This window comes from Lampetra planeri, unplaced genomic scaffold, assembly GCF_965212315.1.
Source record: "Lampetra planeri unplaced genomic scaffold, kcLamPlan1.2.h2 scaffold_1087, whole genome shotgun sequence".
In the NCBI taxonomy this organism is placed as follows: Eukaryota; Metazoa; Chordata; class Hyperoartia; order Petromyzontiformes; family Petromyzontidae; genus Lampetra; species Lampetra planeri.
In genome coordinates, this window is record NW_027613797.1 from 4,640 (window position 1) to 31,848 (window position 27,209).

The 27,209-nt window shown below is 43.0% G+C and overlaps 2 protein-coding genes across 2 annotated transcripts; both read left to right on the forward strand.

Moving 5' to 3' along the window:
- Positions 1–14,169: 14,169 nt before the first annotated feature.
- Positions 14,170–21,014, forward strand: XPNPEP2 (X-prolyl aminopeptidase 2). Its single transcript, XM_078621613.1, has 19 exons — positions 14,170–14,280; positions 14,391–14,454; positions 14,974–15,078; positions 15,610–15,696; positions 15,842–15,985; positions 16,361–16,462; positions 16,758–16,839; positions 16,972–17,173; positions 18,023–18,112; positions 18,340–18,449; positions 18,518–18,595; positions 18,894–18,965; positions 19,039–19,099; positions 19,225–19,294; positions 19,579–19,683; positions 19,780–19,839; positions 19,934–20,010; positions 20,121–20,210; positions 20,760–21,014. Exons 1-19 carry the CDS (start codon positions 14,170–14,172, stop codon positions 21,012–21,014), a joined length of 1,965 nt encoding a protein of 654 aa, XP_078477739.1.
- A 1,429-nt stretch (positions 21,015–22,443) lies between these two features.
- LOC144738613 (SAM and SH3 domain-containing protein 3-like) lies at positions 22,444–26,912 on the forward strand. Its single transcript, XM_078621615.1, is given in 11 exon segments — positions 22,444–22,500; positions 23,183–23,278; positions 24,092–24,182; positions 24,185–24,228; positions 24,918–24,993; positions 25,030–25,092; positions 25,136–25,227; positions 25,229–25,294; positions 25,592–25,801; positions 25,897–26,041; positions 26,632–26,912. Coding segments are annotated over 11 exon segments (1,221 nt in total).
- Positions 26,913–27,209: the final 297 nt, after the last annotated feature.

Genomic DNA, 27,209 nt, shown 5'->3' on the forward strand with positions numbered 1-27,209 from the left:
ATTAAAAGCAGGCTTCTGTAGCCCTGCTGACAGATGAATATGATTAATGTAGTCTGACATTTTAAGACACTATTTCACACCAAGCAGGATTTGCACAGAAACACCGATGGAGCCTACCAAATCTATGATAGATTTCAATCTATGTGTACATACAGTATACCATTTTTTTTTAATCAGGTAATGGTTTTAAAAACTCATGCCAGTTTTAATTGCTTTTTTGTGGGTTCATTGTCTGCTCCTTGCACTTCAAGTCCTCTAGGAATTCACTCATGCTGAAATAGAGCTCTCAAGCCCATTTCCAGCAATCACCATGGCACTATTTAAAATTTAGGTTAGAAAAAAGCGATATGTTCTCTTTTCTAATACCTGGCCTTTGTTGACTTAAGTTTTGACTTAAGCACATTGTCAAATTGAGAAGTTGTTCCACCTGGATGGCTTTAATTAACAGTACTGTCTCTTTGAGACAAACTCTGAATCCCTGAAGTCCTGTGGAGAGGTGTTATTCCCACTGTTTGTGTTTTGTTTTTGATTCTTCAGCCTAGGCTAAAAAAGTCCCAGTGATCCCCTAGTGAGTATGCTATCTTTGACCAGTGATCAGGATCCTATTCAGAGGACCGTATCTCCTCCATCTGCAGCATGTCGACAGCCATCTTCCTGCATTCCAGTCCTTTTGTTTGCAGAGGTAGGGGAAGGACTTTAATGAGTCTTCCATTGACTATAACATCCTTGGAAAGTCCGCCTCCGCCTCACACCTGCTACCCTATAAGCTGTAGGAATCCGTTGGTTCACTGCTGAGGATGTGCTGCCTGGAAAGTATGCGGGCGGCTCAAGGCCCTTAAGGTAGCGCCGCGTGCATGGAGGAAGCAGTGAGGAATGTCAACCTGCACATTGCATCCACATCCATCAGGACAGCCAAGAATTCGCCTATTGTTTGTTAAAAACAGCCTCCTCCTTCTCAGATATTGAGCAGGTGCACGTGAAGGATAATTCCATTTTATTTGCAATTTTTATGCCTGGACCCTATTCAACCATCTTTTTGGGAGTAAATGATTAATATTACTCAGTAAATCAATATAAATTCACAACAATAAAAAATATCATTAAAACTAATGACTATTGGAAAATGTACAATATTGCACAAAGCACTATGAACAGCAACCAAAAGCTGTAACAGTGCTTTTTTTTCCAGGTAGCACGGACATCATAAAGTGAAGGTGACATGCTATTCTTTAATAATTGATTACCCTGACGTGTTTGATTTGTGTTCGAGTATGTTTTTACTGGTTTTAATTGCTTTTTTTATTATCATTTGTTTTGCAACTTTACAACAGTTCACCTTTGGATGTTGTAAATGTTATAAAGTACATTTACAGTTACATTTACATTAGTATAACCTCTTTTTCCCCCAATTTCATCAGACTGTGTACACATCCAAGGACTGGCTGCAGCAGTTGAAGGGGAAAAAAAATGAAAAGAAGAAAGTCTTGAGGATGTTTGATTGGTAGACAAGAACCATGTGTCTGTCAAAAGGTCTCACCTGTTCTTCTCATAGTGCTGTCAATGTGCTCATAAGCATTGGTGACGATAAAAGACAGCTGATACTGAATGTTGGATTTGATGGGAGCCAGACTTCACAGCTATTTTATCTGAGCTACAAAAGGTGGATACTGTACATCAGACAATCGCTGAGCTATTGTCTCTGAGGAGATGCAGTCAAATATTAAAGACTGCTCCATTGAAGTAATGTGAAACATAAATGTGTAATGGAGTCATAAAGAGGAAAGCGCTCACCATTTCAATCTGTCAGACTGGTTGTATTCCAGACACACACACACACACTGGACTTACTGTCTGTTTAGCTGTTCGCTGCAACACCCGCGTACAACAACTTCACTGGGGATTGTATAGCTGGAACAGGACACCTGGTTCTATTTGTCTTCAAGTCCAAACACATCCGTTCACCCTTAAACATGGCAAACAAGCACTCCGCAAGAACAAAATCATGCTATGCACTGCGGGCTGCAGACAAACATGCTGCAAGGTTAGACATACAATCAGGAAGTTGTCCATGATGGGCTGCAGCAGCACAGTGTGAGTTCAGTCTCCCTGCTGTTACAGTGTGTCATGCCTTTCCCTTTCCTCCATGACCTCCAAACCCTAAACGCACCACGCTGGGATGTGGCTGTGTTGACCTGGAGGATCTCTGAGGGGCCTGTGATAGATTTATGAATGCCATGTTTTGTTTGTCCAAGGCGTCCTGCTTATTTTTCCTTCACTGTAAGAGACTGCAGGGTGAGCTAATGAATCAACAGTGAGCTAATGGATCCACAGAGAGATGCTCTTCTCTGGTCGCCTGGTTTGGCTATTTAGTTCTCTTTGTTTTTTAATTCATTTCTTTCATGTTAAAGAACATGGCAGTGTAGATAAACAGCTCTGATCCTTTGTTAAGCTACTAAACAGATTGTCATAACAGTGACAACAAAGAAATGTCACAGGTTCGTCTGGTAAATACAATCATTGTGATTTTTTTAAAATACTGGCACATAAACTGATGCAGAATGTAACACACACACACACACACACAAATGAATGACAAATTGTTTTTTTTAACACACACTGTGGTTCAACTCATCATTTAATACGTTCCATTCATACTTTCATTATATTCAGACTCCTAATTCCTGCAGCTGCTCTGAAATGTTTCTCAGGACACAATGTGTTCTCTGTTAAGTTCTTTTTCAATGATATTTTCAATGGTTATCAGCGTTATGCTTTGCTTGACATGGCCGGGCAGCTTTGTAAAGGCTAAAATAACATTTTTACTTTGTGATTGAAACAGGAACTGTGGGCTGTTTTAATCACTGTAAATTATGGATAAGGGTACAGTGAAAGGTATAGTACATAATAATAACACAGACAAAATCTGTTATAAATAGCATATGTCATCGGAGCTGGGAGAAGAAGGTGTCTGAGTGTTCATGCCGACGGGACGATAAGCCGAGGTCAGTGTGTGCGTGCTAACTGCAGTGGCTCCGTTTTTCCATCGGTCACTGCTGACACCCGTAAACGTTCTGCACATGACAGCGCTGCAGTACAAAGCTTTTCATCGCCCAGAGCTTTATTTCTGTTCTGTGGCCAAGAGAGGCATTCGACTTGATGCCGAAAGCCATTATATGGACTGAATTTCGCATGAATCATATTTTCTGACTCGTCTGAAGTGACACATTCATCAAATAAAAGTGTATTTTGGATTGTAGCATTTAATAGTGAGAGAGTGAGTCAGATTATTGGATGCAAGAGTGATTTATAACATTCCTATTTGTATTTATTGTCAAACTAAGTCCTGTTTTACTCATTTGTCTTTATTCAGTAATAACAGTCATTGGTCATCTGTAGCATGGGCCTGGTTCTGTGTTCTGTGTAGTTTGTCTCATGTTTCTTCTTCCTTATCTGTGTAATATTTCTTCTTTTTAATACTTTATACAGTATTTCTGTGGGTTTCTTCCTCTAAACGCATCATATCAGCATGAACAAAGAGTCTTGGACGTTGCACGCTGTCACTGCAGTCTCAGCTCTGCACCGCATGTCGTGCCGCTTAAAAATGAATAGAATTGTCTGACTTGACTGGCTGAGTTTGACATGCAGACCTTGGTATTGGGGTCAGCGCTCGCTATGGTGAAGCCGTTTACAAGTGTCAAAGGGAAAGAGGAATTTGCAGGGACGGCTCACAACTGAGAGATGACTGACTTCTTTTTCTTACATTGCCGTCTGCTCACAGTCAAGCAGAGGTCTTATTTTGAGAGGTCAGGAAGTCAAGTTAGGCACTGTGCTAATCTGTTCACAAGCTTATTAAGAGCTCTCATATGCACAGACACAAGCTGCAAAATACTTATGTCATAAGTCGAGCCTTGTTCTTGGTATGTTTAAATATTGTTTTGACAGCCTCCATTTTCGGGGTGCAGTGTTGGGGTGGGAGAAAATATACAGGGATATTTTGAGTGGCAATAGCCATTATTTTAGTTATATTTACTTGTTTTACGAATTTATTTCTAAGCAGCTCGTTTATTGTTTTTTACAAAAGTCACATTATTTGGATGTCTTCATATAGTTAGTGATACTAGTATACAGAAAGTGCAACTATCAAGATAAAAAAAGTAAAGTTTGTTGGTGCCAGGGATGCTTATGACTATGCCATGTATGAGTACATTTTATTCAATTTCAGCTAATTTTATTCAGTTAAGCTCACAAAACAAGGTTGACAAATTGTTTTTGGGAACAGGCTTTGTTGCTGAACTGGTAATAAACAGACAAACAAAGATAACAATATATAATAATATCCCCATACTGAACATATCATAATATGACAATATCGTTCAACACACACACGATACACATTAAAACACAGTGTCTACTGTACACAAGATGTGCTGTGGTGGTCTTCTGCTCAACACAACCACAGTAGTTACACAAAGAGGAGTATTTGAAGTGTGACGATAAGCTTATAAAGCCTGGGAGGCAAACTCCATCAGACAAACATTAGACACATCTGGGAAACAATAACTCCTGTGCAGTTGTATCTGCAGGCTGGAAAACTAAAACAGTGTGCCGAAAGTATTCTCAATGTTGATAATAACCACTCTGAGCAGCTCCTTTACTTTAGCAGATTCTTCCTGGGATTTTTCATTAAATTCACTCCTCACTTGCTTCCAGCTAGCTGTCCTTCATTCACTTAAAACACATTCGTAATTAGTTATTTGAGGAGAAGAAGAATATCCACTTCTAATCAAGCTGTGGGATTTGAGCCACGTAATGTGTGCGCTCCGGGAGCACGGGTTTGTGTTCAATCAATCCATGAAGATTGGTGAGCACAATGGCATTCCTCCACACGCAGTAACATCCTACCCACTTAAAGTAGAGCAAACTCTAAAGCGCAAATAATTATCCTGATTATAGACATCGTTGGACAAACAAGCTAAGACAATGACAGATTCACTGACAAACACAAACAAGCGCACACAGGAAATCCGGAAATGAGGAAACCCTGTAAATCAATAGGAAACAACACAGCGGAGAAGTCTGCCGGAGTGTGCTCCAGGTCCCTGAAGGCAACGTGCACATGGACCAGGTGCCTTCCTCTGTGTATTTTCCTGTTTACTGTCTCACTTATTCGGGTATTTTCTTTTGGTCCCTTAAGTCAATATCATCCTGTGGACCATGTCGCTCCTGCCTGACTTCAGCGCAGCCACCGGACATCATTAAAAAGCTCTGATTATCAGCCAAGGGAAGTCTGATCCCCGTGCGCTGTGCATTGTTTAGATTTAGGCTTTAGCTATTTCTGTAGCCACAGAGACGCCTCCTGCACAGCAACTGTTCGTGTAGTTATTTCCTAGCATCAATGCCAAATGAAACAATGGCATTTCTAAGGATTTCCTCTAAGTAAAAATTTATTTCCTGTTTTCAGAGTGACAACCTTATCATTGTCACAAAAGCTGAAATGTCGTTCTGTTTTGTCGCCAGTGTTTAAATTAGTTTCAGACATTACGCAAAAACATTGTCTTATTTACTGAATATAAGGAAAAACATATTCATTCTGGTTTTTTTTTTAATTTAAAATCACACTATAATAGTGTAGCAGTGATTTTGGTGACACTTAGCTTTCGGATGCCACAAATATCCACTAACATTTCTGAGCCCCTTTCCTGATGACTTTCTTGACCTGAGCTTCCCTTTGCTCAGATTTGGTGCTGTCATGTTCAGTGTCTGGGTTGCTGATCACACCTTTATACGGTGACCTCTGCCTTATTGTGTTATCAGACACATTAAAACCTCCAGACTGCTAATACACACAAACGCGTACACAGTCTGTGTTTGCTGACACAATCCAAAGCATTGCTGCTTTCATCACAACTCAAGACAAAAACTCTAACGAAGGATTAGTCAGTCCAGTGCAGGACTGTTTATGCGTAACATGTCACTCACTCCAGCCTTTATCAGGCCTTTATCAACACAAACCTGCTCTAAACACTCATCTACTGTACTCTCCAATGATACGATCCTCCTCACGTCTGCAACAAGTTGGGTTATTCCCTCAGTGGTTTGGAATTTGGCACTGAAACAACCAAGGCATAACAAGTCTCGGTGAGTGTCCAGAGCCACGCAGACGTGGAACAAGACTCTGTCACCTCACACCAAGCGCACACTTTCAAACATACCACCACTTCACCAGCTGCGCTCAGATCTGACACTTTTTTTTAGCGACCAGGAATGACAACCGTGCCCATTACAGAGCTACTGAGACAAATCATTTCAGTACGCAAACATTAGAAGACACAGTTTTCCTCAGTTTTCCTTGTAAGTAGTTCGAGTGACTGACTCATTTTGCTTCAAAGCAGAGTCCTTCTCATTTCCCGAAATGAGTCCTTAAGTATAGGTTTTGTAAAATATTTGTGTTTGTAACCTCATCGAACTGACAGGGTGAGCCACAGAACAAGCCTTAAGCTGCAATGCTCTCTGTGCCCAGTATTTTTTGGGGTTATTTCATCTTTGAGACTCAAGCTTTTGTGTTTAAAGTCATTTAAATTGGTCAATGCAATCTCTTTGGTGTATTATTTTATAGCTTCATCTTAAGGGATGACAGATTCAATCTGATGTGATTACACCATCCTGGCTCTACTCAAGGAGCTGGGTATTTACAGAATAAGTATTCATGGGGACCTTTAGTCTGTGGAAAGCAGCAGATTGCATGTGATGGTCTTGTTGAGCAACATAAATCAACGATGCCACAAAGTTCTTCAAATTGCCTAAACCATGCTATCTTGTAACAGAGGTTGATTACATTATTGAAGACAGACGTGAGGAATCGCAGACTCGATCCATTTTTCCACCAGAGCCCCCAAACGCTGTTTCACTGTAAAATGTGAACCCTCTTCATTAATCGTGCTGATTGGAGCGTAGCCCAGGAGGATGTAGTATGCAGTTTAGACGTTCTTGCGCGTAAGTAGGCTTACATCTGTTTTATTGTGTGCAAGCATCCATGTACATCGACACACACACACATCGGTGGGAGAAGCATCGGCGCCTCGAGATTCAAACCCCTCCACCTCAGATTGTGTAAATGTGTGTGTGATTTGAGCTCCAAAGAACAAGTCTTGCATCCATCTCCACTGACAGCTCCCGACCTTCTAGTAATCCCGGTGTTTCTCACTATCTCACTCCCCATTACCTCACACATTCATACACATACAGGGACAAGAGACATGTGAACTGTCACGGCATCAAAGCCAGCCCGCTCCTTCATCTGTACCTCAGTTGACAGCCAATCACACTCAGAACTCCATCATCAGCTACTGGTCAAAATCTGTTGTCATCTTGTCCACATTCCTGCTTTAAAGTTTGAAGTTAGGATCATCTCCACAGGCTGATTTGGTCATTTGTCTTCGGTGGCTGAAATAAGAGCTGCCAGAGTGACCACATTTCTCTTGGGTACTCTTTCCGCAATCATTTCTTTTTTGTTAGCCATGCTATGGTAGAAGCACGCTAGTCCAACAGACCAAAGGATGTAGCAAAAACATTCACACTATGAGGTTTACAGCTTTGTTTTTTCAAACGAACATGTAACTCTTTTTAAACATATACTTTAGAACTAACTATTCGGAAAACTAGCTTTTCCTACCAGTCTCAGACGTACACTTGTAAATTAGCATGCTAAGACATTAAACTAATAAATGGAATAGTAAATATTACATCATCAGCATGTCAAGTATGGATGTGATTACATTGCACTAAGATGCTGGGAATGATATGAATGAATTAAAATGTCATTTTAGTATTATCCTTGAAGCCATGAAAGCCTGCTATCATTAGCATTTAAATTAAACTGAAGTGCCTTTCACAGATTTTGTTTTCAGTAACTCTGACAAGTGGAACATGGCGATGAAGTGACTCAAACAGAAAAATATTTTAAGTCTATAAATATTTTTTAGTCTATAACTCCTGGTTGCTACTGCAGAAAAGGTGCTACTCTTGCCCTGTGAGTCTCTGGCTGCTATCTTTTGTCTTCTACACCGTCTCATTTAACGCCTGTTATCTTAAGATATCTCGCTGAACAATCTGGTTTCACTTGGGCTCACAGCTCTATTTAAGAACATATTGTCAACACAAGGAGAGGCAATATGTATTCATTCCTTCAAGAAAGACCCCAAATTATGTATTATTGCCACAAGTGTAAATGCATGATTGCTGGTATGGTGTTTCCACGCAGTATATCAATACACATATGTGTAATACATCTACATGTGCTGTACACAACAGTATAATAGAACAGTATGTAAAGTTGTGGATATTTTTGGAATTAACAATTATTTATACTTAGATATTCAGAATTTAGATATTTCTACTACAAGAACGTCTAGGAACTTGTTTTTCAAATTATACAGAAAAGTACAACTGGCTGACAAAGTTGACAGTTGCTTTGTGACAGGACCTAAAATCGATCATGGACATCACTGACCTTGACACGGACTCCTGTTTTTTACTACAGCTGTGTACTGGGGAAAAAAGAAAACGTTCTCTATTCACTGAAGACACCAAAGAACAACACTCAACAGTGTCATTTCCACTTGTTATTTCTTTGAAGTGTACATGTTCACAATAATTATACTTTTCTGTCAGTGTTTTTGTTATGTATGTAGTATGGAGTTGTTTATTCCATGATAAACAACTCCATGATATTATTCCATGATATTTTGATGAAATGTGAAAGGACAAAATCGGCAAACTATCTTGGACGAGTATTTTGTTCTCTGCAGTGGCACAGCACACACAGGCTCTGGCTGACCTCTTCATGGCCACTGGTTGTTTACTTATTGGAGAGAATGACGACTGCGTAAAACACTGGACTTGTGCATACGTGACTCAGGTCACCAACCTTTTGTTGAGACTGTGTAACAGAAACAGACTGCCACCAGTTAACTCTTTGTGTGCGTCTTTGCATTTATGACCTTTTTTTGTGCACTTTCTCTCACAAACCACTGAATCGTTGCTAAAAACAAAAAAAACATCTGTGGGCTGCTGTTCACTCTGGCACGTTAACTGATTTACACTGATTAAAACGGTAATGGTCACTTACAGAGCCACAGGGAGATCATAACTATGGTTTTCCACATCCACTGGACAGCAGAGGATACATGCACATTGTAATTGCACAGTTGTTAATCTACTATAATTCTTCATGATGCTTAATCATTCAGGCTCTGCTGCACAAAGTACTCACTATAATCATACTGTGCTGCCCAGCTTCACTGGGCAGAAGATATATTGCATATTATATCGCATCCTAAATGGAACATTCTCAATTACATAAAGGATAAATGGAAATATATTGTTTTTTTTCTGTGCTGACTCAAAGTAAACAATCTCTAAATCCTTTGTGTTCAATCCAAAGCATACTATATTGTGTACTACTGACCCTGGGTACTACCAGGCTTGAAGGTTTTCAGCAGCCATCCATGTTCGGCCTCGGTGCCCTGCCTTCTCCTCTGCCTGAGCTCTGACTCACACTGTTGCCAGGGCTACCGTTTATTCATATTGGTCCATAACTTCGGTCCTCGTCACCAAGATCCAATGTGGCTGACACACAATCACATCCTCGTAGGTTCCTACACAATTCCACACACAGGTTCCCACACGGTTGATGTAGATAGTGAATGAGTGCACCTATAATGGATGTGCTGGGTGTTCAGATAGACTGAAGGTAGAAGTGGAAGTGGTATAAATTGGGCATTAGTGACCCCTTGTGGTGTAGCTTGGTTATGTAAAGAATCATTTAACTCACTCGGGTGCAACTGTAATACAACTAATTCAAAAGTTTGAATCTGTATCTAGCCGTCAATGGTAACAAAGTGGTAGTGTTGTGTTAAACCTAAATATCTTAAGAAGAAAAACAATCAGTTTCTTTTTTACTTATTGAATGTATACAGTTACCCAGTATAGAATGAATATAATGTCGTATTTCAATGTACTGAACCGACACAAAGGTATTGAGGAACACAGGTTTTCTTTCTGTTATTTTAATTATTAATTTCTGAGTTCTAAAAATAATTTTGTTTGTAGTTAAAATTGGAAACTGACTGTTTGCTCAGAGGAATCTCTACTTGTGAGCTCTTTGGATGCAAAAGATAACAATGGAGCACTGAGGCCACCAACTGGTCAGCTGCAGTTACTATCTTTTTGTTCCGATCTGACGTGTTCTGACACTAGTTGATGAGTCACTAGTCTGACACTGTAGATCTCAGAAACCACAAGAGAATTTAAAACGTGTCTGTGTGGATGTAAACCTCTGGAGCTCTCTATTGCTGCTGTGTCCTTCTCAGGGAGACAATACTTCTTTCTGCGGTTCCCCTGACGTTTCTGCCTTTTTCCCCAGCGTTTTTTGGCAGTTTGTCCTCGCTAAGACTTATGGTCAGGGGTATTGTGTTGACTGTAAAGTCCATAGAGACACTTGTAATTTGGGATCTTGGACTATACATATGAACACACCAGTTTGCAATAAAATACAATAAAGATTAAAAAAAAAGAATAATGCTGGATGGGGTAGACATACTAAGAAATGTTTTCCAGCATCATTGCAGAGGTTGTGTCCATAGCACTCCACCTGGAAATCACACCCGTAAAGGACCTTCAAAGGTCCCCGGACACATTTCGCTTTATGGGTAAAAATTGCATAATCACTTTTGTGATTTGTTCATCCACCTGTCATTCTCTTTTGTTATGGAGGAATTATGCAAATCTGACATGCTTCAGAGTCTATATCTAGATTTATTGACCCATATGCACGTTTCTGTTTCATTGCACAATAACAGATGGTGGCAGAACATTAACAGCTGTAAGTTGTCTGTCATAGAAGTCACGCAGCCTGTTCTGTTCCAAGGTCAAAGCAATAGACAGAATTTAATGATCTCTAAGGTGAGATTGGATCATTTCACAAAACAGAAGCAATTTTTGTTTGGGTGTGGTGTGGCTGATCCGGCTCTAAATGGGCAAACTTAGGAATGAATGAATAAATGGATAAACAAAGTAAAATCACAGATGAGAGTATGCCACATTCAGCATTTGTGGATGGTTAAGGTGAGGTGAGGAGGGAAGTAAATATACTCAACAATATTTAAGACAAATGTATTTTATGTTGTTTATTGTTATGCTTATTTTGTTTAGAAGGTTATTTTCTAATGTAGCACATATGCTCAGTCAAGACGATCCCAGAAATCAGATTTTAAGAATGTCTACAGTCCTTCTCAGTGACAGTGAAGAGGAGTGCAGCTGCTGCCACTCCTGTCACATCTGGATCTGTGCCATAGCAGAGGATAAATCTCAGCTTGGTCACTTCCTGCCGTGCCAAATGAATCGCCACCATCTCCGCCGCCTCTACATACAGTGACAAGCGTGGAGGGGGTCGCCAAATCTCTGTCAGATCATCTTTTTACAGGACATTGGACTTTTCCTGGACAAATTGTCAGCACTACGGGACGAAAGACATCCGTCCTCCTTCAGCAGATGTCAGCCCCAGCTAAGTAGAGGTAGAGGTCCTCACAGAACGCACACACATCCAGCATCTGTCATGTCTTCTCACAGTCCTCAGCATTAACAGCTGCCACTGCCTCTGTAAATTCTCCATATGGGCAAGCATCTCTTTGAGCTTTGTGCACAAAGCTAAATGTATGCACACACACGTGCATGTTGTATTTTGATTTTCCCCATTTATTGGTTTTGTTCTGTGTTGATGTGATTGAACCAACCTGCCAATATTTTGACAAAATAGAAAATAAATCAGATAAATCGAATATAAAATTATGTCAAGTAATATATTTACAATTCATTTATCCACCAAAAAACAATATTTTCTTACTGTGAGAATAGAAAATAAAGGATATAACCAGCATACAAGCCTCCTCATTTTCAAATATAGATGATGTGTGATTTTCTGAGAGAATGGATGACAAACTGGGATGTATCCTGAGGTATTTAGTGTTGGCACTATAGTTCTGTGGTTTAATGGGTTTCCGGGATTTGAAACTGTGATCAAAGCTGGTGGATTGCAGCGCATCATCAAGGAGTATTGAATGTCATTAAATCACAGGTGTAACGTGGGTGAATCTGCTCTGAGGCTGTGCAGGTACTGAATTCGTTTGGTCTAAGTAATAACCACAGAGGCATTCAGAGAGTGCAAACCTCCTCCAAGGTTCATGGAATATTGCCATGGATCTGCCACAAATCTTGATGGTTGCTGTCGTGGCCCATGCTTCACCCCGCCACCAGGAGTAGGTAGTTTATAAGGTAGGAGAAAGCCAAACATGCCACCTTGTTTGCACTATATTATGGAAGCGTATTGCACTCACTTCACAAATAAAAAACAATTTTATTGAGTAATTTTTTAGTTTTTCGTGTTATTTTTTTCTGTGTTTGTGGTCATTTTTTTCCCCATTTTTTGGGTCATTTTTTTCTTTTTTTGTTGTGATTTTTTTTTCATTTTTGGTGTTATTTTTTCTGGTATTCTTTTTTGTTTTCTGGATTAAACTAAACAAGCAGGTCACGTTAGCATCTATCGAGCCCCCAAGAAAAGAATGATGTTGTTCTTACGCAGAAGAAATACTCAGTAAAGCACAAGAAAAGGACCCCGAAAAACAGAAAAAATACCATGAAAAAGAGAAAAAATTAAACAATTACAATTACACCATGACCATATGCTTGGGCACCTCTGTGTGGAGTTTGCATGTTCTCCCTGTGGGTGGGTGTGTTTTCTCCAGGTGCTCCAGCTTTCTCTCACAGTCCAGAGACATGCATGCTCAGTGAATTACCAGTTGGTGTGAATGATTGTCCTGATTGGATGTCAGCTGGGATTGGCTCCTGCTCCAGAGCCATGTGACCAGGATACAGACGGTTACAAGTGGTTACAGAAAGTTACAGAAACCTTCAGCCTTTGTTGTCTCACATCAGTCCTAAAGGGCCCTTCCTGGCCCCAGAGATATTTCACCGGATTTTAATCAGAGGGCCACAGGGAGAGGAGGAGGAGGAGGAGGACAGAGAGAGAGAGAGTGCGTGTGTGTGTCATACACCAGCGTGTAGACAGCCCTTCAGAGTTTCTCACCCACATAGGCTGCTAACACAGCAGAGCACCTGCTCTGTAGCCGCTCGTGTGGATCTGCTTCCGACGACGGACTGCTTGTGCCAGGATGCCGTCCTGTAGATGGTTGTTGGCTCTGTGTCTTGCAGCACTGGCAGGTACTTCTTCCGTGTTTTTGGTTATGTTGGTAGTTTTTTTTTGTTGCTGTTGATTGTGTCCAAGCTGATCTGAGTGTGTGGAAATGTCTCTGCTTTGTATGAGGTATTTTATGGATCCACAGTACAGATCAGAGTTTGTACAATCCATGGTGATGGTCGGAGCTGGGAAGCATTGTCAAATATGAAGCCGTCGTAGTATTGGGGTACAGTCCAGCTCGTAAATAAAAGGGGGCTGAATAGATGGAGTACAAATACTTGGTTATGCCTGTTTGAAACAAACATTCTTCATTGTTTGATTCATTTTTCATTTCCTGTACAGCTGCTTTGTTCAGATAATCCAAACAGTGGGGAAAGAACTTAATCTTCTAATATCTTCCATGATCTTGTGAGTCTAATATGTACATTAGGGTACATTCTTACATACATTTTTAATCCTGTACATCTTTCTTCTTCACATGTGTTTGTACAACAGGCTGGACACTATTACACTGTTTTAATACAATGAGTTACCAAGGAAAGAGAGTCTGCTGATCTGATCTGTTAACACTTTCCAAAGTCTCTTCTCTCCTCTCATTTCAGGAAATGCTGCTTGTGCTGCTGAGCAAACTGACAGGAACTGCTCGCTGTCATTGCTGGTAATTCGCTGGTGAATGGGGACATTTCAAAATAAGGAATTATAACATTTTCTCAGGAGAGAGTTCTATGTTGTTACGAAATTTGTTGAAATGTCATGATGTTTTTATAGCTACCGTTAATGACTGCAGAGCAGTTAATGATTACAGGGGGAGATATAGAAGGTAATGATTCAGCAGGCAGTTCACACGCTGTCATCCCCTGTGTGTGTGTGTGTGTGTGTGTGTGTGTGTGTGTGTGTGTGTGTGTGTGTGTGTGTACATGCAGCCTATTACAGCAGTAAACACCACTCTCCAGCTGAAGGAGTTACGAGCACGGATGCTTCCTCTTAATATCTCTGCCTACATTGTCCCGGGCACTGATGCTCACCTGGTATGTCAGTCTATCATGATTAACCATCATGGTTTTCTGTGTGTGTGTGTGTGTGTGTGTGTGTGTGTGTGTGTATGACTGCGCAATGCTAAACAATGTCTCTCTGTCAGAGTGAGTATATCGCACCACGTGATGCCAGGATGGCCTTCATGACGGGCTTTACTGGCTCTGCAGGTACAGTATTCATCTGTCTCTTGTCTTGCCGTCCTCCCCCTCCTCTTCCTCCTCCTCCTCCTCCTCATCCTCCTCCTCCTCATGACTCACGTCTGTGTGCTGTGCCGCACACAGCTTATCATCAGCAGAAAGTTTAACAGTCATCATGTTTTTTATGTCAGCACAAATTAATGATCTGAAATATTTCAGCCCTCTGCATTTTCATGGAAGAAAAGAAAAAGAAAGATAAGACACCTCACACACACCACTTCTACACCAAACCACACTAACTTATCAATACTTTGTGACACTGTATTGAAAATCAAGTTGTTTATTCCTGGGACCCAGGCAGCTGCATGGTAAATGTGTCAGAATTACAATTCTGATTAAAAACTTTAAAATTGCCATCTTCTCTGTGGGTCTTCATAAACCCTTGAACATTAACTGCTCCATCCTGCTTTGTTTTCAGGTTCAGGCATTTGCTATTAACCTTCCCCACTGGCTTTTCTGTAACGCAGCTGCTGTGCTGCCTCTCTCCAGGCACTGCCATAGTCACTCAGACGAAGGCCACGCTGTGGACAGACAGTCGCTACTGGGTTCAAGCTGAGAGACAGTTGGACTGCAACTGGGAGCTAAAAAAAGATGGTAATCAAAGTGTTATTGTGAATGGATTCCTGGATGTCAATCAGTTTACAGAGCTCTGTCTCAAACAAATGGCTTTATTACAGCAGCATCTTAGCTGGCCATCTGTGTTAGTTGACTTTAGTAGAATTACTAAATGCTAATAATAAATATAATGACTCCACTTACACCGCCACATTTGACACCACCTCATTCCTTCGTACACTATAAATACTCAGTATCCAGCTCAGCAGCGATGTATTAAACCGCAAATGGTCTACAACAAAACGTACATAGTTTCAGAGGCACAAAATACAGAGAGCTGATGAGTCACCATGTGTCAATGGAATCATTTATGTCATAAATTGCTTTTGCTTTTTTCACATTGCACTGGACACTGATATATAGGTCTAATCTTTCAGTTATAGTGTATTGAAGGCAATTTACTGCTCATCGAAGAGGCCAGAAACAGGAAGACTAACAGGATTTGTTCTGTCACATCCTCTAAAATCAATAATAACCTGACTGCCATGGATCATGTGTGATGTTCCCCAGTGTCCGTCAGCCGCGTGGCAGAGTGGCTCATCTCAGAGGTACCTCCGGGTGGCGAGATCGGCTTTGATCCGTTCCTCTTCTCCCTCAGTGAGTCTGTATTCTCAGTCTGTCCTGTCAGCCCACATTAACGTCAGTAACGCAATGGAGTCCTCAGACGCCACACAGACACAGACTGTTTACTTGAGATTGATTCAGCTCAGGATGCGTAATCGTTTGCAATTTCCTCCATTAGAGACGCAGGAAGACTACAGCATCAGTCTGGAGTCGAGCAATCGCAGCCTTAAGTCCCTGCCTGGTAACCTTGTTGACCAAGTGTGGATAGCAAGACCTCCAGTCCCACCTCACAACCCCACCCGCCTGCCCGAAAGAGTCATACGTAGGTTCCTTTGTTTGTCTGCTGGACTACCGGCTGCCCTTTATCACTGTGCTGATAATACCTGCAAACTGGACAGAAAGCAAAAAAGTGCTCGACAAACAGCAATAAAAAGCACATGATGTTTTTATTGCTGGCTGATAGATCAAATACTAACTAGGAAAGAGTCGAGACGGAGGAGGAGGTTGTCTTGACATCCACGGACCTCATTAGCCTTCCTGGTCCAAAAAGTAGAACAAATAGAAAGCATTATTGGGCTAATGGCTGTTGTGTGTATGTTTGCGTTGGATGAATCCTGCCCATGGACAGACACAGGATGAAACACAGTGTGTGAGACGACTGAGCCTCAGGTGTTCACCATGTTAAATGTGTTCACAGAGAGGTCCTGGCAGACGAAAGTGGAGGACATACGCGCTCAGATGAGGGAGAATCCGTACGGACCCACAGCTCTTCTGCTGTCTGCGCTCGATGAAACAGCCTGTAAGTAACGGTCCTACAGAGCCGTTGCATGTGAAGTAACCTTCACATGCATGTGAAGCATCTCTGCAAGCTCTGTATCAGCAGCTTGTAGATGACCAATGAAGGATTCCAACAAAGGCTCCTGCCTCATTAGTGACACAGGACGACTGCTGGACGTTCTGACTTCTGATTTCAGAATTAGCGAGTCTCTGTTCAGTGGCAGGACTGTAGTGAAAGTCATGTGTGTGTGGGAGGGGTAAATGTGTAAACTGCTGCTACAGACACTGGAGCTGTGTGTGTGTGTTTTGTTTTTGAGGGCTGTTTAATCTGCGTGGCAACGACATCCCATACAATCCTTTCTTCTACTCCTACACACTGCTGACGATGGACGAGATCCGGTAAATCCATTTTCCCAGGATTATATGTAGACATGTGTTCGTCCCTTCACAGCTTCTGTACGTCCCACATCCTGTTATAGCCCTGTTGTCAGTCGTTCCTCCATTTATGAACCACATCTTTGTATCTTTCAGGCTCTTTTTACACCAAGACAGAGTGACAGATGAACTGAGAATGTACCTGAACGCCTCCTGTGACGGATCCCTCTGTGTCAAGCTAAAAAGCTATGACTCTGTCCTCGACGAGCTCAACAAGTATGTGCGGCAGCCGGGAGTTAAAGTGTGGATCGGCACAGAGTACACAAACTATGCACTTTATGAGGTCATTACTCCACAGGTACGTCTGCTGTGATAATCTGCCCTGCATCTTTTTCTTCTCTACTTGTGTCTAAGGATATTTTCATTCTCTTAATGCTTCACAACCTGAGCATGTTTGTGAACTGTCACAATAAGCTAAAGCCAGTAATCTTAATACACATATACACATTTAGTTATACTACAAAATTTAGTCAATTTAGTATCAAGAAGTTTGTGTGATTCAAAACTCTTTATTATATTTGGCTGTATTATGTAATAATAACTTGATAGATTCAGTCCTGCTGCAGAGTTATATAGGAACCCACAGACTCCCAGAAACCAGAACCACAGTCCTGGTACTGAAATGCATTTACATTACACTGCCACAAACACTGGAAACACACTTAAAATCCACGAGGGATTCAAACCCTTGCAACTTTGTCAAATTCAACTGAGCACATTCCGTCGGTCAGTGTCGGCCCGGAAACCTGCACGAATCAACATTTTCAAGGAAACACTGGCTCATGACTTAGTTCAGTGTGAAAGGGGTCCAATAATTGATATAGCTTGTAAAGCTTCAATCTCTCTTATTTTATATGTTCCACATGTACTGCTTAAATGTATGCTTAAAGGCCAGAGTTCACAAATCCAGAAGAAGAATCCATGAATATAACATGGAATAACACTGTTAGAAGAGGAAACTTTGTTCACTGACCGTCTGGTTATTGAACAGTAAAACTTTACTGGATGACTCGTACAATGATAATGAGTCTGATCTGAACTTTGATCCCTTCTACAGTCATTCATTCATTCATTCATTCATCTTCTCTGATACATAGAATTTTAGTTTTTCTGAATTATTTTCACTTGTCTGTCTATGACTGTGCAGGACAAATTAATGACCAGCTCGTACTCTCCTGTGTTGATGACCAAAGCGGTGAAAGATGAGACTGAGCAACGAGTCCTGAGGGAAGCTCACGTACGTCAGCGACAACTGAAACACTCACGTGTTCTCCGTATGTGAAGTCGGGTTATTGTTCAGGATGCTTGAGATCAAAAATGATGACAAAAATAAATGAAACACTAACATCATCACTGTCAATAGGACATACATGAGTCATCAGAGGTCACTGCGGTCCATCCATGTTCTCTAAGGCCTGCAGAAATGAAACTGTGAGCTGGACTCAGTGTGTCACTGCCCTGCAGGTGAGAGATGCAGTCGCTGTCATCCAGCTGCTGATGTGGCTGGAGAACAGTGTTCCCGAGGGGAAGGAAACTGAGCTGACTGCTGCAGCGTACGTCAACAAGTGTCGCAGGTGAGGTGTCGGCCTCGTCATGACCTTAGACTGAAAAGACTGGAACGCTCAAATGATCTTTGTTACAGCAAACAGGTGGACAGCAAGGGCCCAAGCTTTGAGACCATCTCTGCAAGTGGACCCAATGCTGCTGTGGTGCATTACAGGTAGTTTACTCAAACAAGTTATATTCATATCGGAAATGATTTCTTCCTAACCACACTGGCAGCTCGTTCATGGGCGTCCTCCTGTTTGCTTGGGCGTCCTCCTGTTTGCTTTCATGACATGCAATGACATACATATAAATAAATCTTTTGTTAACACAAACAGCCCTTGAATGAATGAATTATGTCTAAAAGAGCAGTAAAGAGGTTTCCGGTCAAATCAATCTCACTACACGTAGTGGAGACCTGTCAGCTGCCAGTAGGAGGCGCAGCGCCACTATTGTTGTCTGTTTCTGTGCAGTCCGACAGAGGAGACAAACAGGAGGCTGACCGTTGACGAAATGTACCTGGTGGACTCTGGCGGACAGTATTTGTGAGTGAAAACACTCTCAGGTTCAGTTTCAGTTCCCTTTGCAATGACTCGTCCTGTGTCTGCCTGCTGCCAGAGACGGGACCACCGACATCACGCGGACCGTTCACTGGGGAACCCCTACAGCAATGCAGAAGGTGAACAGTTATTTTCCTGTCATCTGTACTGCAGTCATTTCATGTCACAAAACAATTCTCATTTTCATCCGAATTTTCCATCAGAATTCAATTTTCTGTCATGAACGTGGTGTTTTATGTAACAGGAGGCCTTCACCAGGGTGCTCATGGGAAACATTGAATTGTCTCGAACTGTATTTCCTGCAGGAACACGAGGTGAGAGTGAAACACATTATCTAGCAGCTTCTAACCTGAATCCTCCCCCAGTGAAGTGACCAGAGACCATCTCAGATATCTTCGTTCCTTCTTGTCCTTGATGAGTTGGGCTCATATGTGTGCAAAATAATGCATCTGCAAACCAGTGTCCAGCAGAGTGAATGAATAAAAGTAAAGAAAACATTCTCCTCCTAAGACCGTCCTAAGACAGTTCTGGAAGCCTTTTGGTTTAGAATAAGACTGTGTATATTTATGAGCTCTGTCTGTCGTCCGTCTGTCCACAGGTGTGAACCTGGAGATGTTGGGACGCCGGGCGCTGTGGGAGCTGGGCCTGAACTATGGCCATGGCACCGGACACGGTGTTGGAAACTACTTTGGAGTTCATGAGTGTATGTATGATACAGTGTGTGTGTGTGTGTGTGTGTGTGTGTGTGTGCGTACTGAGTATGTCATCATGTAACTTCTACATGTACGTCCGTGTCCAGGGCCCTGTTGGCTTCCAGGGCAACAACATTCCTTTCAAGAAGGCATGTTCACGTCCATAGGTGAGAGCTGTATTTGTATTTTGTATTTGTGTTTGTATTGCTGTATTTGGATAAGATTGGCATCTTCTGGTTTGCACTTGCTTGATGTTCGTAGAACCTGGTTATTACAAGGACAATGACTTTGGGATCAGGACAGAAGACGTGGTTGTGACCGTACCTGCACATACGAAGGTCAGAGTGACGTTTGCTCGTAGCTGGTGCAGTGACATCCATCTTCTCTTTGTTTGTTTGTTTGTTTGTTTGAAAAATGGCTGCCTCACTGTGTTTTTCTTTTCCTACAGTATGGTCATAACTACCTGACCTTTGACACTGTCTCATTAGTCCCATATGACAGGAAGCTGATCGACACCTCTCTGTTAAGCTCAGTGCAGGTAAGAAATTGGATGTGGCTGTGTAGTTCACGTCCTCGTCACAGGTGAACACACTGTTTTCAGCTCACAGTGAACAGCAACATGTTTCATTTCCTCCTATTTTATTGTCCAAACATTTACCTTTGAGAGTAAGAGCGAGCGACACCCACGGGCGTGTTGTTTTCCTACTTCACTGTTGGTTTCCTCTTGTACACCATTGTACACGTGAGCGTGAAAAGACTTCAATCAGCCTCAGCATTAGATGAAAAGTCATCTAAAACGTTAGATGAAAACGTTTGTCATCAGCAGCAGACAATAGAGTTGTACAGAAATATCATTTTCAGATTCATTTCATGTAACTTGATCCTTTCACTAATTTCACAATCGCAGATTCATATTTTTACATGTTATCGACATCTGCCGATACATTGATTCCACACTGTCTGCAACACTATCATCTAATCTTCATTGTGATATCAATGATATTAGATGAGAAATGTCACGTCTGCCAGAGCCTTCATTGACAGTGGCCTCCTCCTCCTCTTCCTCCTCCTCCTCCTCCTCCTCCAGCTGCAGTGGCTGAACCAATACTACGAGACCATCAGGAGGCTGGTAGGTCCTGAGCTGCTCAGACAGGAGCTCCACGATGAGCGCGAGTGGATGCTCAGACACACCGAACCCTTGGTGGAGTCGGGGTCCTCTGCCGCCGTCTGTTCCTCCTCCCTGACCCTCCTCTGTCTGGTCGTCGTCCTCTTATCCAGCATCGGTCTGAGCAGCTCCTCCTCCAGCTGTCTTTCACTGATTCGATTCCTGTCTCCAGACTGATGTTCCCTCAGTGAGGATGTAGCTATATAGTCAGCTTGAGATGTACCGTGTACCGCCTTTCAGTGTATTATTAGATTTAAATGTGTGACATTGTGGTATTCAAAGTCTGAAAAGCATCTTTTGTGTGATTTTTCACGCTGGCAACTATGAGTAGTTTTGTTTGAGCAGCTGAAATCATTTCTTTTTTTTAAAGTATCTGTCTTTTAAGGCCTCTGACTATACAACAACACTCAGGTACGATACACGTGGTTTAAGTCAAATTAGTGGACGTCTAAAACAACTCTAATCTAACATCTAACGCTAACATCTTAAACAGAAACTGACAGTGTCAGCGCATCATGACGTGTGAAGATGCTACATCTGCATAGAGATATTTCACATGTTCCAGAATCTGTCATGTGACGGACAAAGCGACAAGTGTGAGACCATTGTTACTGTCAAAGCAAACGTCCGCTGTTTTTGTTGTTCTCTGCATGCGATGCAGTATTCAACAGTATTACAACACCTAACTGTAAGTAGTAGTAAACGTGCCGGGGGATCTGAGGTTTCAGAGTACCTCCAGCGACATGTGTGAGCACCAGCATGTCGCCAGCAGTCACAGGAAGCTAAAATAGGGCATCGTCTTGTCATGTGGTTTGCTGCCACACAAAAATAACAAGCTAAACCTGCCTCGCAGTCGACTTCTCCTTCTGACTTTACCGTCTTCAGTCTTTCCTGCAAACACATCTGCCTGAGTCACTGGAGCTGTTGGTCACAGTCTGGACTCTGCCCCTCAGACCCGTTTGTCCTGGAAACCTCCACATAAATCTCCTCGGCTGCAGGACACGTCTGCTGCAGCTGCAGAGCCGTTACAGTTTCTCCTCCTCACACGTCTTTCACTTCCACACCTCAGTAACAGACGCTTCTTGTTTGTGTGGAAACGGTCCACGCTACATGAGTTGCTGACGTTTTACTTCCACATGATTAATAACCATGATTTTCTTCTGCAGAGGTTGATTCTGTGTTTGAAAGGGCAGTATTGGAGCCCAATGTTTGCTCGGATTTATCACAAGAAGCACAAATAAGAGATTTCTTCTTCAGCTTCACTTGATAAACGTGGAATGGGAAGTGTGTGTCCTCAGTGCATCCGCTGGCTTGTGTCTACGTCGTTTAGACCGCCAACATCACTCACAACTTACAAATGAAAGATGAAAACTCATGTGCGTGCAAACCTGGGCAACAACAACAAAAGAGACACTTCTTCGGGAGTTTTTTTTGTTTTTTTTTTTTGTGCCATGTGACTTCCTCTCAGCCACCGCACCTCATTCGTGGCAGCAGAGTGAGTGCAGCTCGACCTCCTCTGTTTGTAGATCTGACAACTTTACCAGCAACCGGACAGTGACACAAACCTTCTCCATCCAGAACGGATTCTCCACAAAGACTGAAGAAGATGTTGAGGCGAAAGCCCTCAAATGCCTCCGAGAAGGAGCAGGTGCAGAAGAAGAAGGTGAGCTGAGTTTTTTATTCAGCATTTTCCACTAGAAGGTCGAGAGAGACAAGTTCACTGTAAGCTGAGTGTATTTTCTATTAATCAATCCATGTTTAATACAGACTGTGACTGTGAAGTTGAGGTTTTTGGCTGTTTTAAACGTGTGTGTATGTGTGTGTGTGTGTGTGTGAGAGAGAGAGAGAGATACAGGATGTCTGCTCAAGATAGAAAAAAAGCTGTGGTTAAGCTGAACCAACACACACTCATACAGAACCCGGCTCCTCACATCCAACCTCCTACATGTCACACCAGCCCTCCTCTCCTCCTGTGATCAGCTTCACTTTGTGCTAACGTTTACCAGAGAGACCTTTAGGTCTCTCTGGCTTAGTTCTCAGCAAACCTCTGATACGTAACTGCCAGAGAACATCAGTGGACCATCACACTGCTCCGGTTCACCGGTTCATCTATCAGACACATGCAGACAGAGCAATGACCCAGATTCACGTCTTTATCTGTAAAAGCTTCCGGGTGCAGGCCGGTGTGTGTTCATCTCTGAGAGCAGTCTTGTCCGTAAAAGACTTTTCACTTTTATTTTTGTGATTGTCTTGTGTTAGTCTGTGTTTTCATTGCTGATTCTTTGCTGGCGTCAGGTGCCTTGATTGAACCTCTCTCAGTGTGATTACTCATGATGTGCTTACAGCTCAGCCTCCAGAGGTCCAGCAGCTTCAAGGACTTTATGAAACACAAACCCACGTCCCCTGGACCGCTGGAGAGAGAGTTTTCATTGGAGGAGACTGTAAGTTTGTCACTCAGATGTCCGACATCACTGTTCTGACAGGTGGAAGTGGTTTTGTCCAAACTCTTCCTCTTTCCTCTGCAGTGAGTGTTGAATGCAGCCAAAGGGACGAGCGCAGAATGCATCATTTACCGTCACTGCAGAAGTACAGGGCTTCCTGACACTCACGCTGCACGTTTATTCATTTCACAGAAGAGTTCTAATAGTAATAATAATAACTTCCCTGTAGCACTCAGCGAGGCCCAAACAAACATGTGAATAAGGAAGGAAAGTGTTGCAGAGTCCAGGTGACAGCAGACAGGACGTCCTCTGGTGAGAGGCAGTCAGGCACAGAGCGGCATTTCCCCAGTCTGACCAGCTTGTTTTGAACTCACAATTCACAGTGACACTTGATGTAATGTCTCTGTCTACATCAACACCTAAGAGCAGTTTTTGTTGTTGCTGGAAATATTAGTGAAAACATTAGTTCAGTTTCTGAGTGGCCTGGCTCTGTGTGTGTGTGTGTGTGTGTGTGTGTGTGTGTGTGTGTGTGTGTGTGTGTGTGTGTGTGTGTGTGTGTGTGTGTGTGTGTGTGTGTGTGTGTGTGTGTGTGTGTGTGTGTGTGTGTGTGTGTGTGTGGTGTGTGTGTTGTGCGCGCATGCATGCGTGACCACAAGCCCTGCACGTTTTCCATTTAGTAAGAACTAAGGTTTCATTTATGTGCAAATGTTCACACCACCACCATGTTGTACCTCTTCTCCCCACATCCTCTGATATGCTCTTCATTGCTTTGCATGAAGTCAGGTTTGGGTTTTTTTTATCTCCTCAACCCAGGTTGCAGAAAGCGTAACAACAGAGGAAGCAGTCAAAAGTGGCAGCAAAATGGGCAAGAAATGGCGCAATGTGATCTCCACGCACAATGACACGCTAAAACATCCAAGATGGTGCAGAAGGTTCTGGCTGAAGAAGGGGTAAATACTGACAAGGGATGAGTAAAACCTGAACACGGGCATATTTCAAGAGTTTTAAGTAATTATTGTCATTTTTAATGTTTATAAAGTGCCGTATGTGAACAGAAATTACGTTAAGACTTATGATAAGTATACACTGTATGCGTGCGAACATTTATGAGTAGATTTTTCTAGAAAATGATATGGAAATATAATTGACTTTGATTTTTTTTTTTTTTTTTAAACAACAACAACAACAAAAAACAATAATAATAAAGCGTAAATGTGAAAAACTGGGGTTGGAATTTTGACCCTTCCAAGTATTTGGATAAATCCCCTTCAAAGGGTTCAATTTGCCAGTGACCTGTAATTACCACTAGTACCAGCAGAGGTCTCTGGTTTGTTGTTATTGTGTTTCACTGAATGCCAACCTGCTTTGTCCAGACGATGAAATGTCCAGTCAGCTGGTCAGTATGTCAATGAACACACACTCAGTCATGGCTACGAGTTTCCCATTTCAGGCTCAGTGAAGTTTGATGTGTTTGTCCTTCAGGACATTTCAGGTTTGATGTTTGTCCACATGGCCATGATTTATTGTGCAAAACAAATAAACCAATATTTCAGGACACCGAATAATTAATTTTCTGTCCTGTTCCAATGACAATAAGACGGGTTCTGTTGTGATGCATGTGGGTGCGTCGCTCCTCCAGGCCGACAGCAGCGAGGAGCTGTCACCTGTCTCCTCTGAATGGTCTTCAGATCTCAGCGTGGGACAGCGGACGTCCCGTGTGCTCCACGGGCTCGGAGGACGCCGCGCCCCAGCTCCGTCCACGGCCAGCTGTCAGGCAGTAGGTCCTCCTCATGAGCACCTCCGTCTACGAGCGTGTGAGGGCTTCAGGGCACCTGGCTCCTTCTCTGTTCCCCTCAGGCAGCGACAGGCAGAGTCTGGACAGCGGCTACTGCCAGAGGGACAGCATGAGGCTGGAGGAGCACGGCCTCTCCTACAACGGGCCTTTCTGTGGGGCGCGCTGTGGTCCACACTGACTTCACCCCCAGCCCGTATGACCTGGACTCGCTCAAACTCCAAGTGAGCCCTCCTGATTTGGTCTTGCGTTGTTCTTAGAGGAGCGTGTGAACCCGGGGGACATCGTTCCACCACAGATTTGGTCTTGCGTTGTTCTTAGAGGAGCGTGTGAACCCGGGGGGACATCGTTCCACCACAGATTCAGCCACAACCAAAGCATTAGTCGGCGAACCCCCCCTCCAACATCCAACATGTGTTTACTATACAGTGGAATTTTTAACTCCCCCCCCCCACGGTCCACATTTGTGTTGAAATCATTGCAATGCTGAAAAGCGTCCCCATGTGTCATCTCCCCTGCAGAAAGGTGACGTCATCTTCATCATCGAGAAGCCTCCTGTGGGCACCTGGATGGGGAAGCTCCACAACAAGGTGGGCTCCTTCAAGTTTATCTACGTCAACCTCCTGCCTGACGAGAGCCCCCCGGCTCGGAGACGCACCAGCAGCAAAACCAACAGAGGCAGAACCAAACCAAAAACCCTGGAGGAGGTGCTGGACAGCATGGGCCTGACGGTAGGAGGCAGCTCTGCTGACTCAGCAGCAGCGGCAGCAGCAGGGCGTGGCGCTGTCTTTGTCATCGTGTCTCTTCATTGTCTGTGACTCGGCAGGAGCTGAGCTCGCTGCTGTCCATGCACGGCTTCCAGAGCCTGGAGGACTTCACTGGTCTGAGGGAGTCACACCTCAACGAGCTGAACATCACCGACCCTGATCAGCGCTCCAAGATCCTGAATGCCACCAACCTTTTCAGAGACTGTAGGTCCATGAATGTTTTAACCGTCGTACACAGACGCAGTAATGCCATGAGTGACGTTAGCAACGACGATTCCTTTACACACAAACCCACCTTCACAACCCCACTGCTCTCACAGGGAATCGTGTCATGTTGATGGTCACCATGGTGCTGAACTGTGTCTAGACAGGAGACGCTTCTCTCTTCCCAAAGATTCCCATCAAACTTTAATGGCAGACTCCACTAATTATCATCACTTTGAACCACAGAGACCAGATCAGGTTGATCTGGTGTAAATTTCCCTAATTTCAGGCTTCGTTATACTTCCATGAAATCATGTATTCCCCAGAAATCTTTGTCTGCCGACTGAATCATTTGTCCATGTGGAGCAGGTGTCATGTTACGACTCTCATGACGCAAAAAAATAGCATGAAAAAAAAAGGTCACGCAATAAGCTCACGTCATGGAAACGTCATGCTGTGGTCATATGAACCTGAAGGGGGTGGCAGTGCAACAGAGTGAGGAGTGACATCTAGTGGTCACATTGTAGATTGCATGGGAGCTCGATTGTCTATGCTGATGCTGAACTAAAAACCAAACGATGGTTTTGTAGCTGAAGACGAAGGGGAGCCAGAGGAGGAGGCCGCCAGTGAGCCCAGGGACTCGGGCTGTTTCGAGAGCTCCGAGAACCTGGAAAGTGGACGAGAGGAGGCAAAGACAGAGGAGAAAGGTCCACGAGTCAGAAGACCTGTCCGAGAGACGGAGCAGCTGGATGACGTGAGGGAACAGCTGCAGCAACTGAGAGTGGACGAAGGATCTTGAGACTCTGAGACAAACACATTCCTGGTTACGCAGGAAAAGAGGAGCTGCAAAGGAACAGCTGAGAGAGACTGAACTGCTGATGTGACGGTGGAAACATGAGCATGATGGTTTCCATTCCGTTTCCGTTAAACCAGCACCAACTGTCTTTATTCCGAACGTCAGATGTTTCCACCTTGGACTGTTCTCTCCTCATCACACCTTCCTTCATTTTAGTATGAACGTGTGATAATTTGACATGGGAACTTAAACAGTTTCATTTGTACCTTTTACATGAGGTTTATTCAGTGCAAGCTGAGTGTTGAGATGACTTTACCTGTCTCATCCAGCTGCATTAGTTCTAGTTTGTTGTCTCTGGATCCTCGGTGCCCC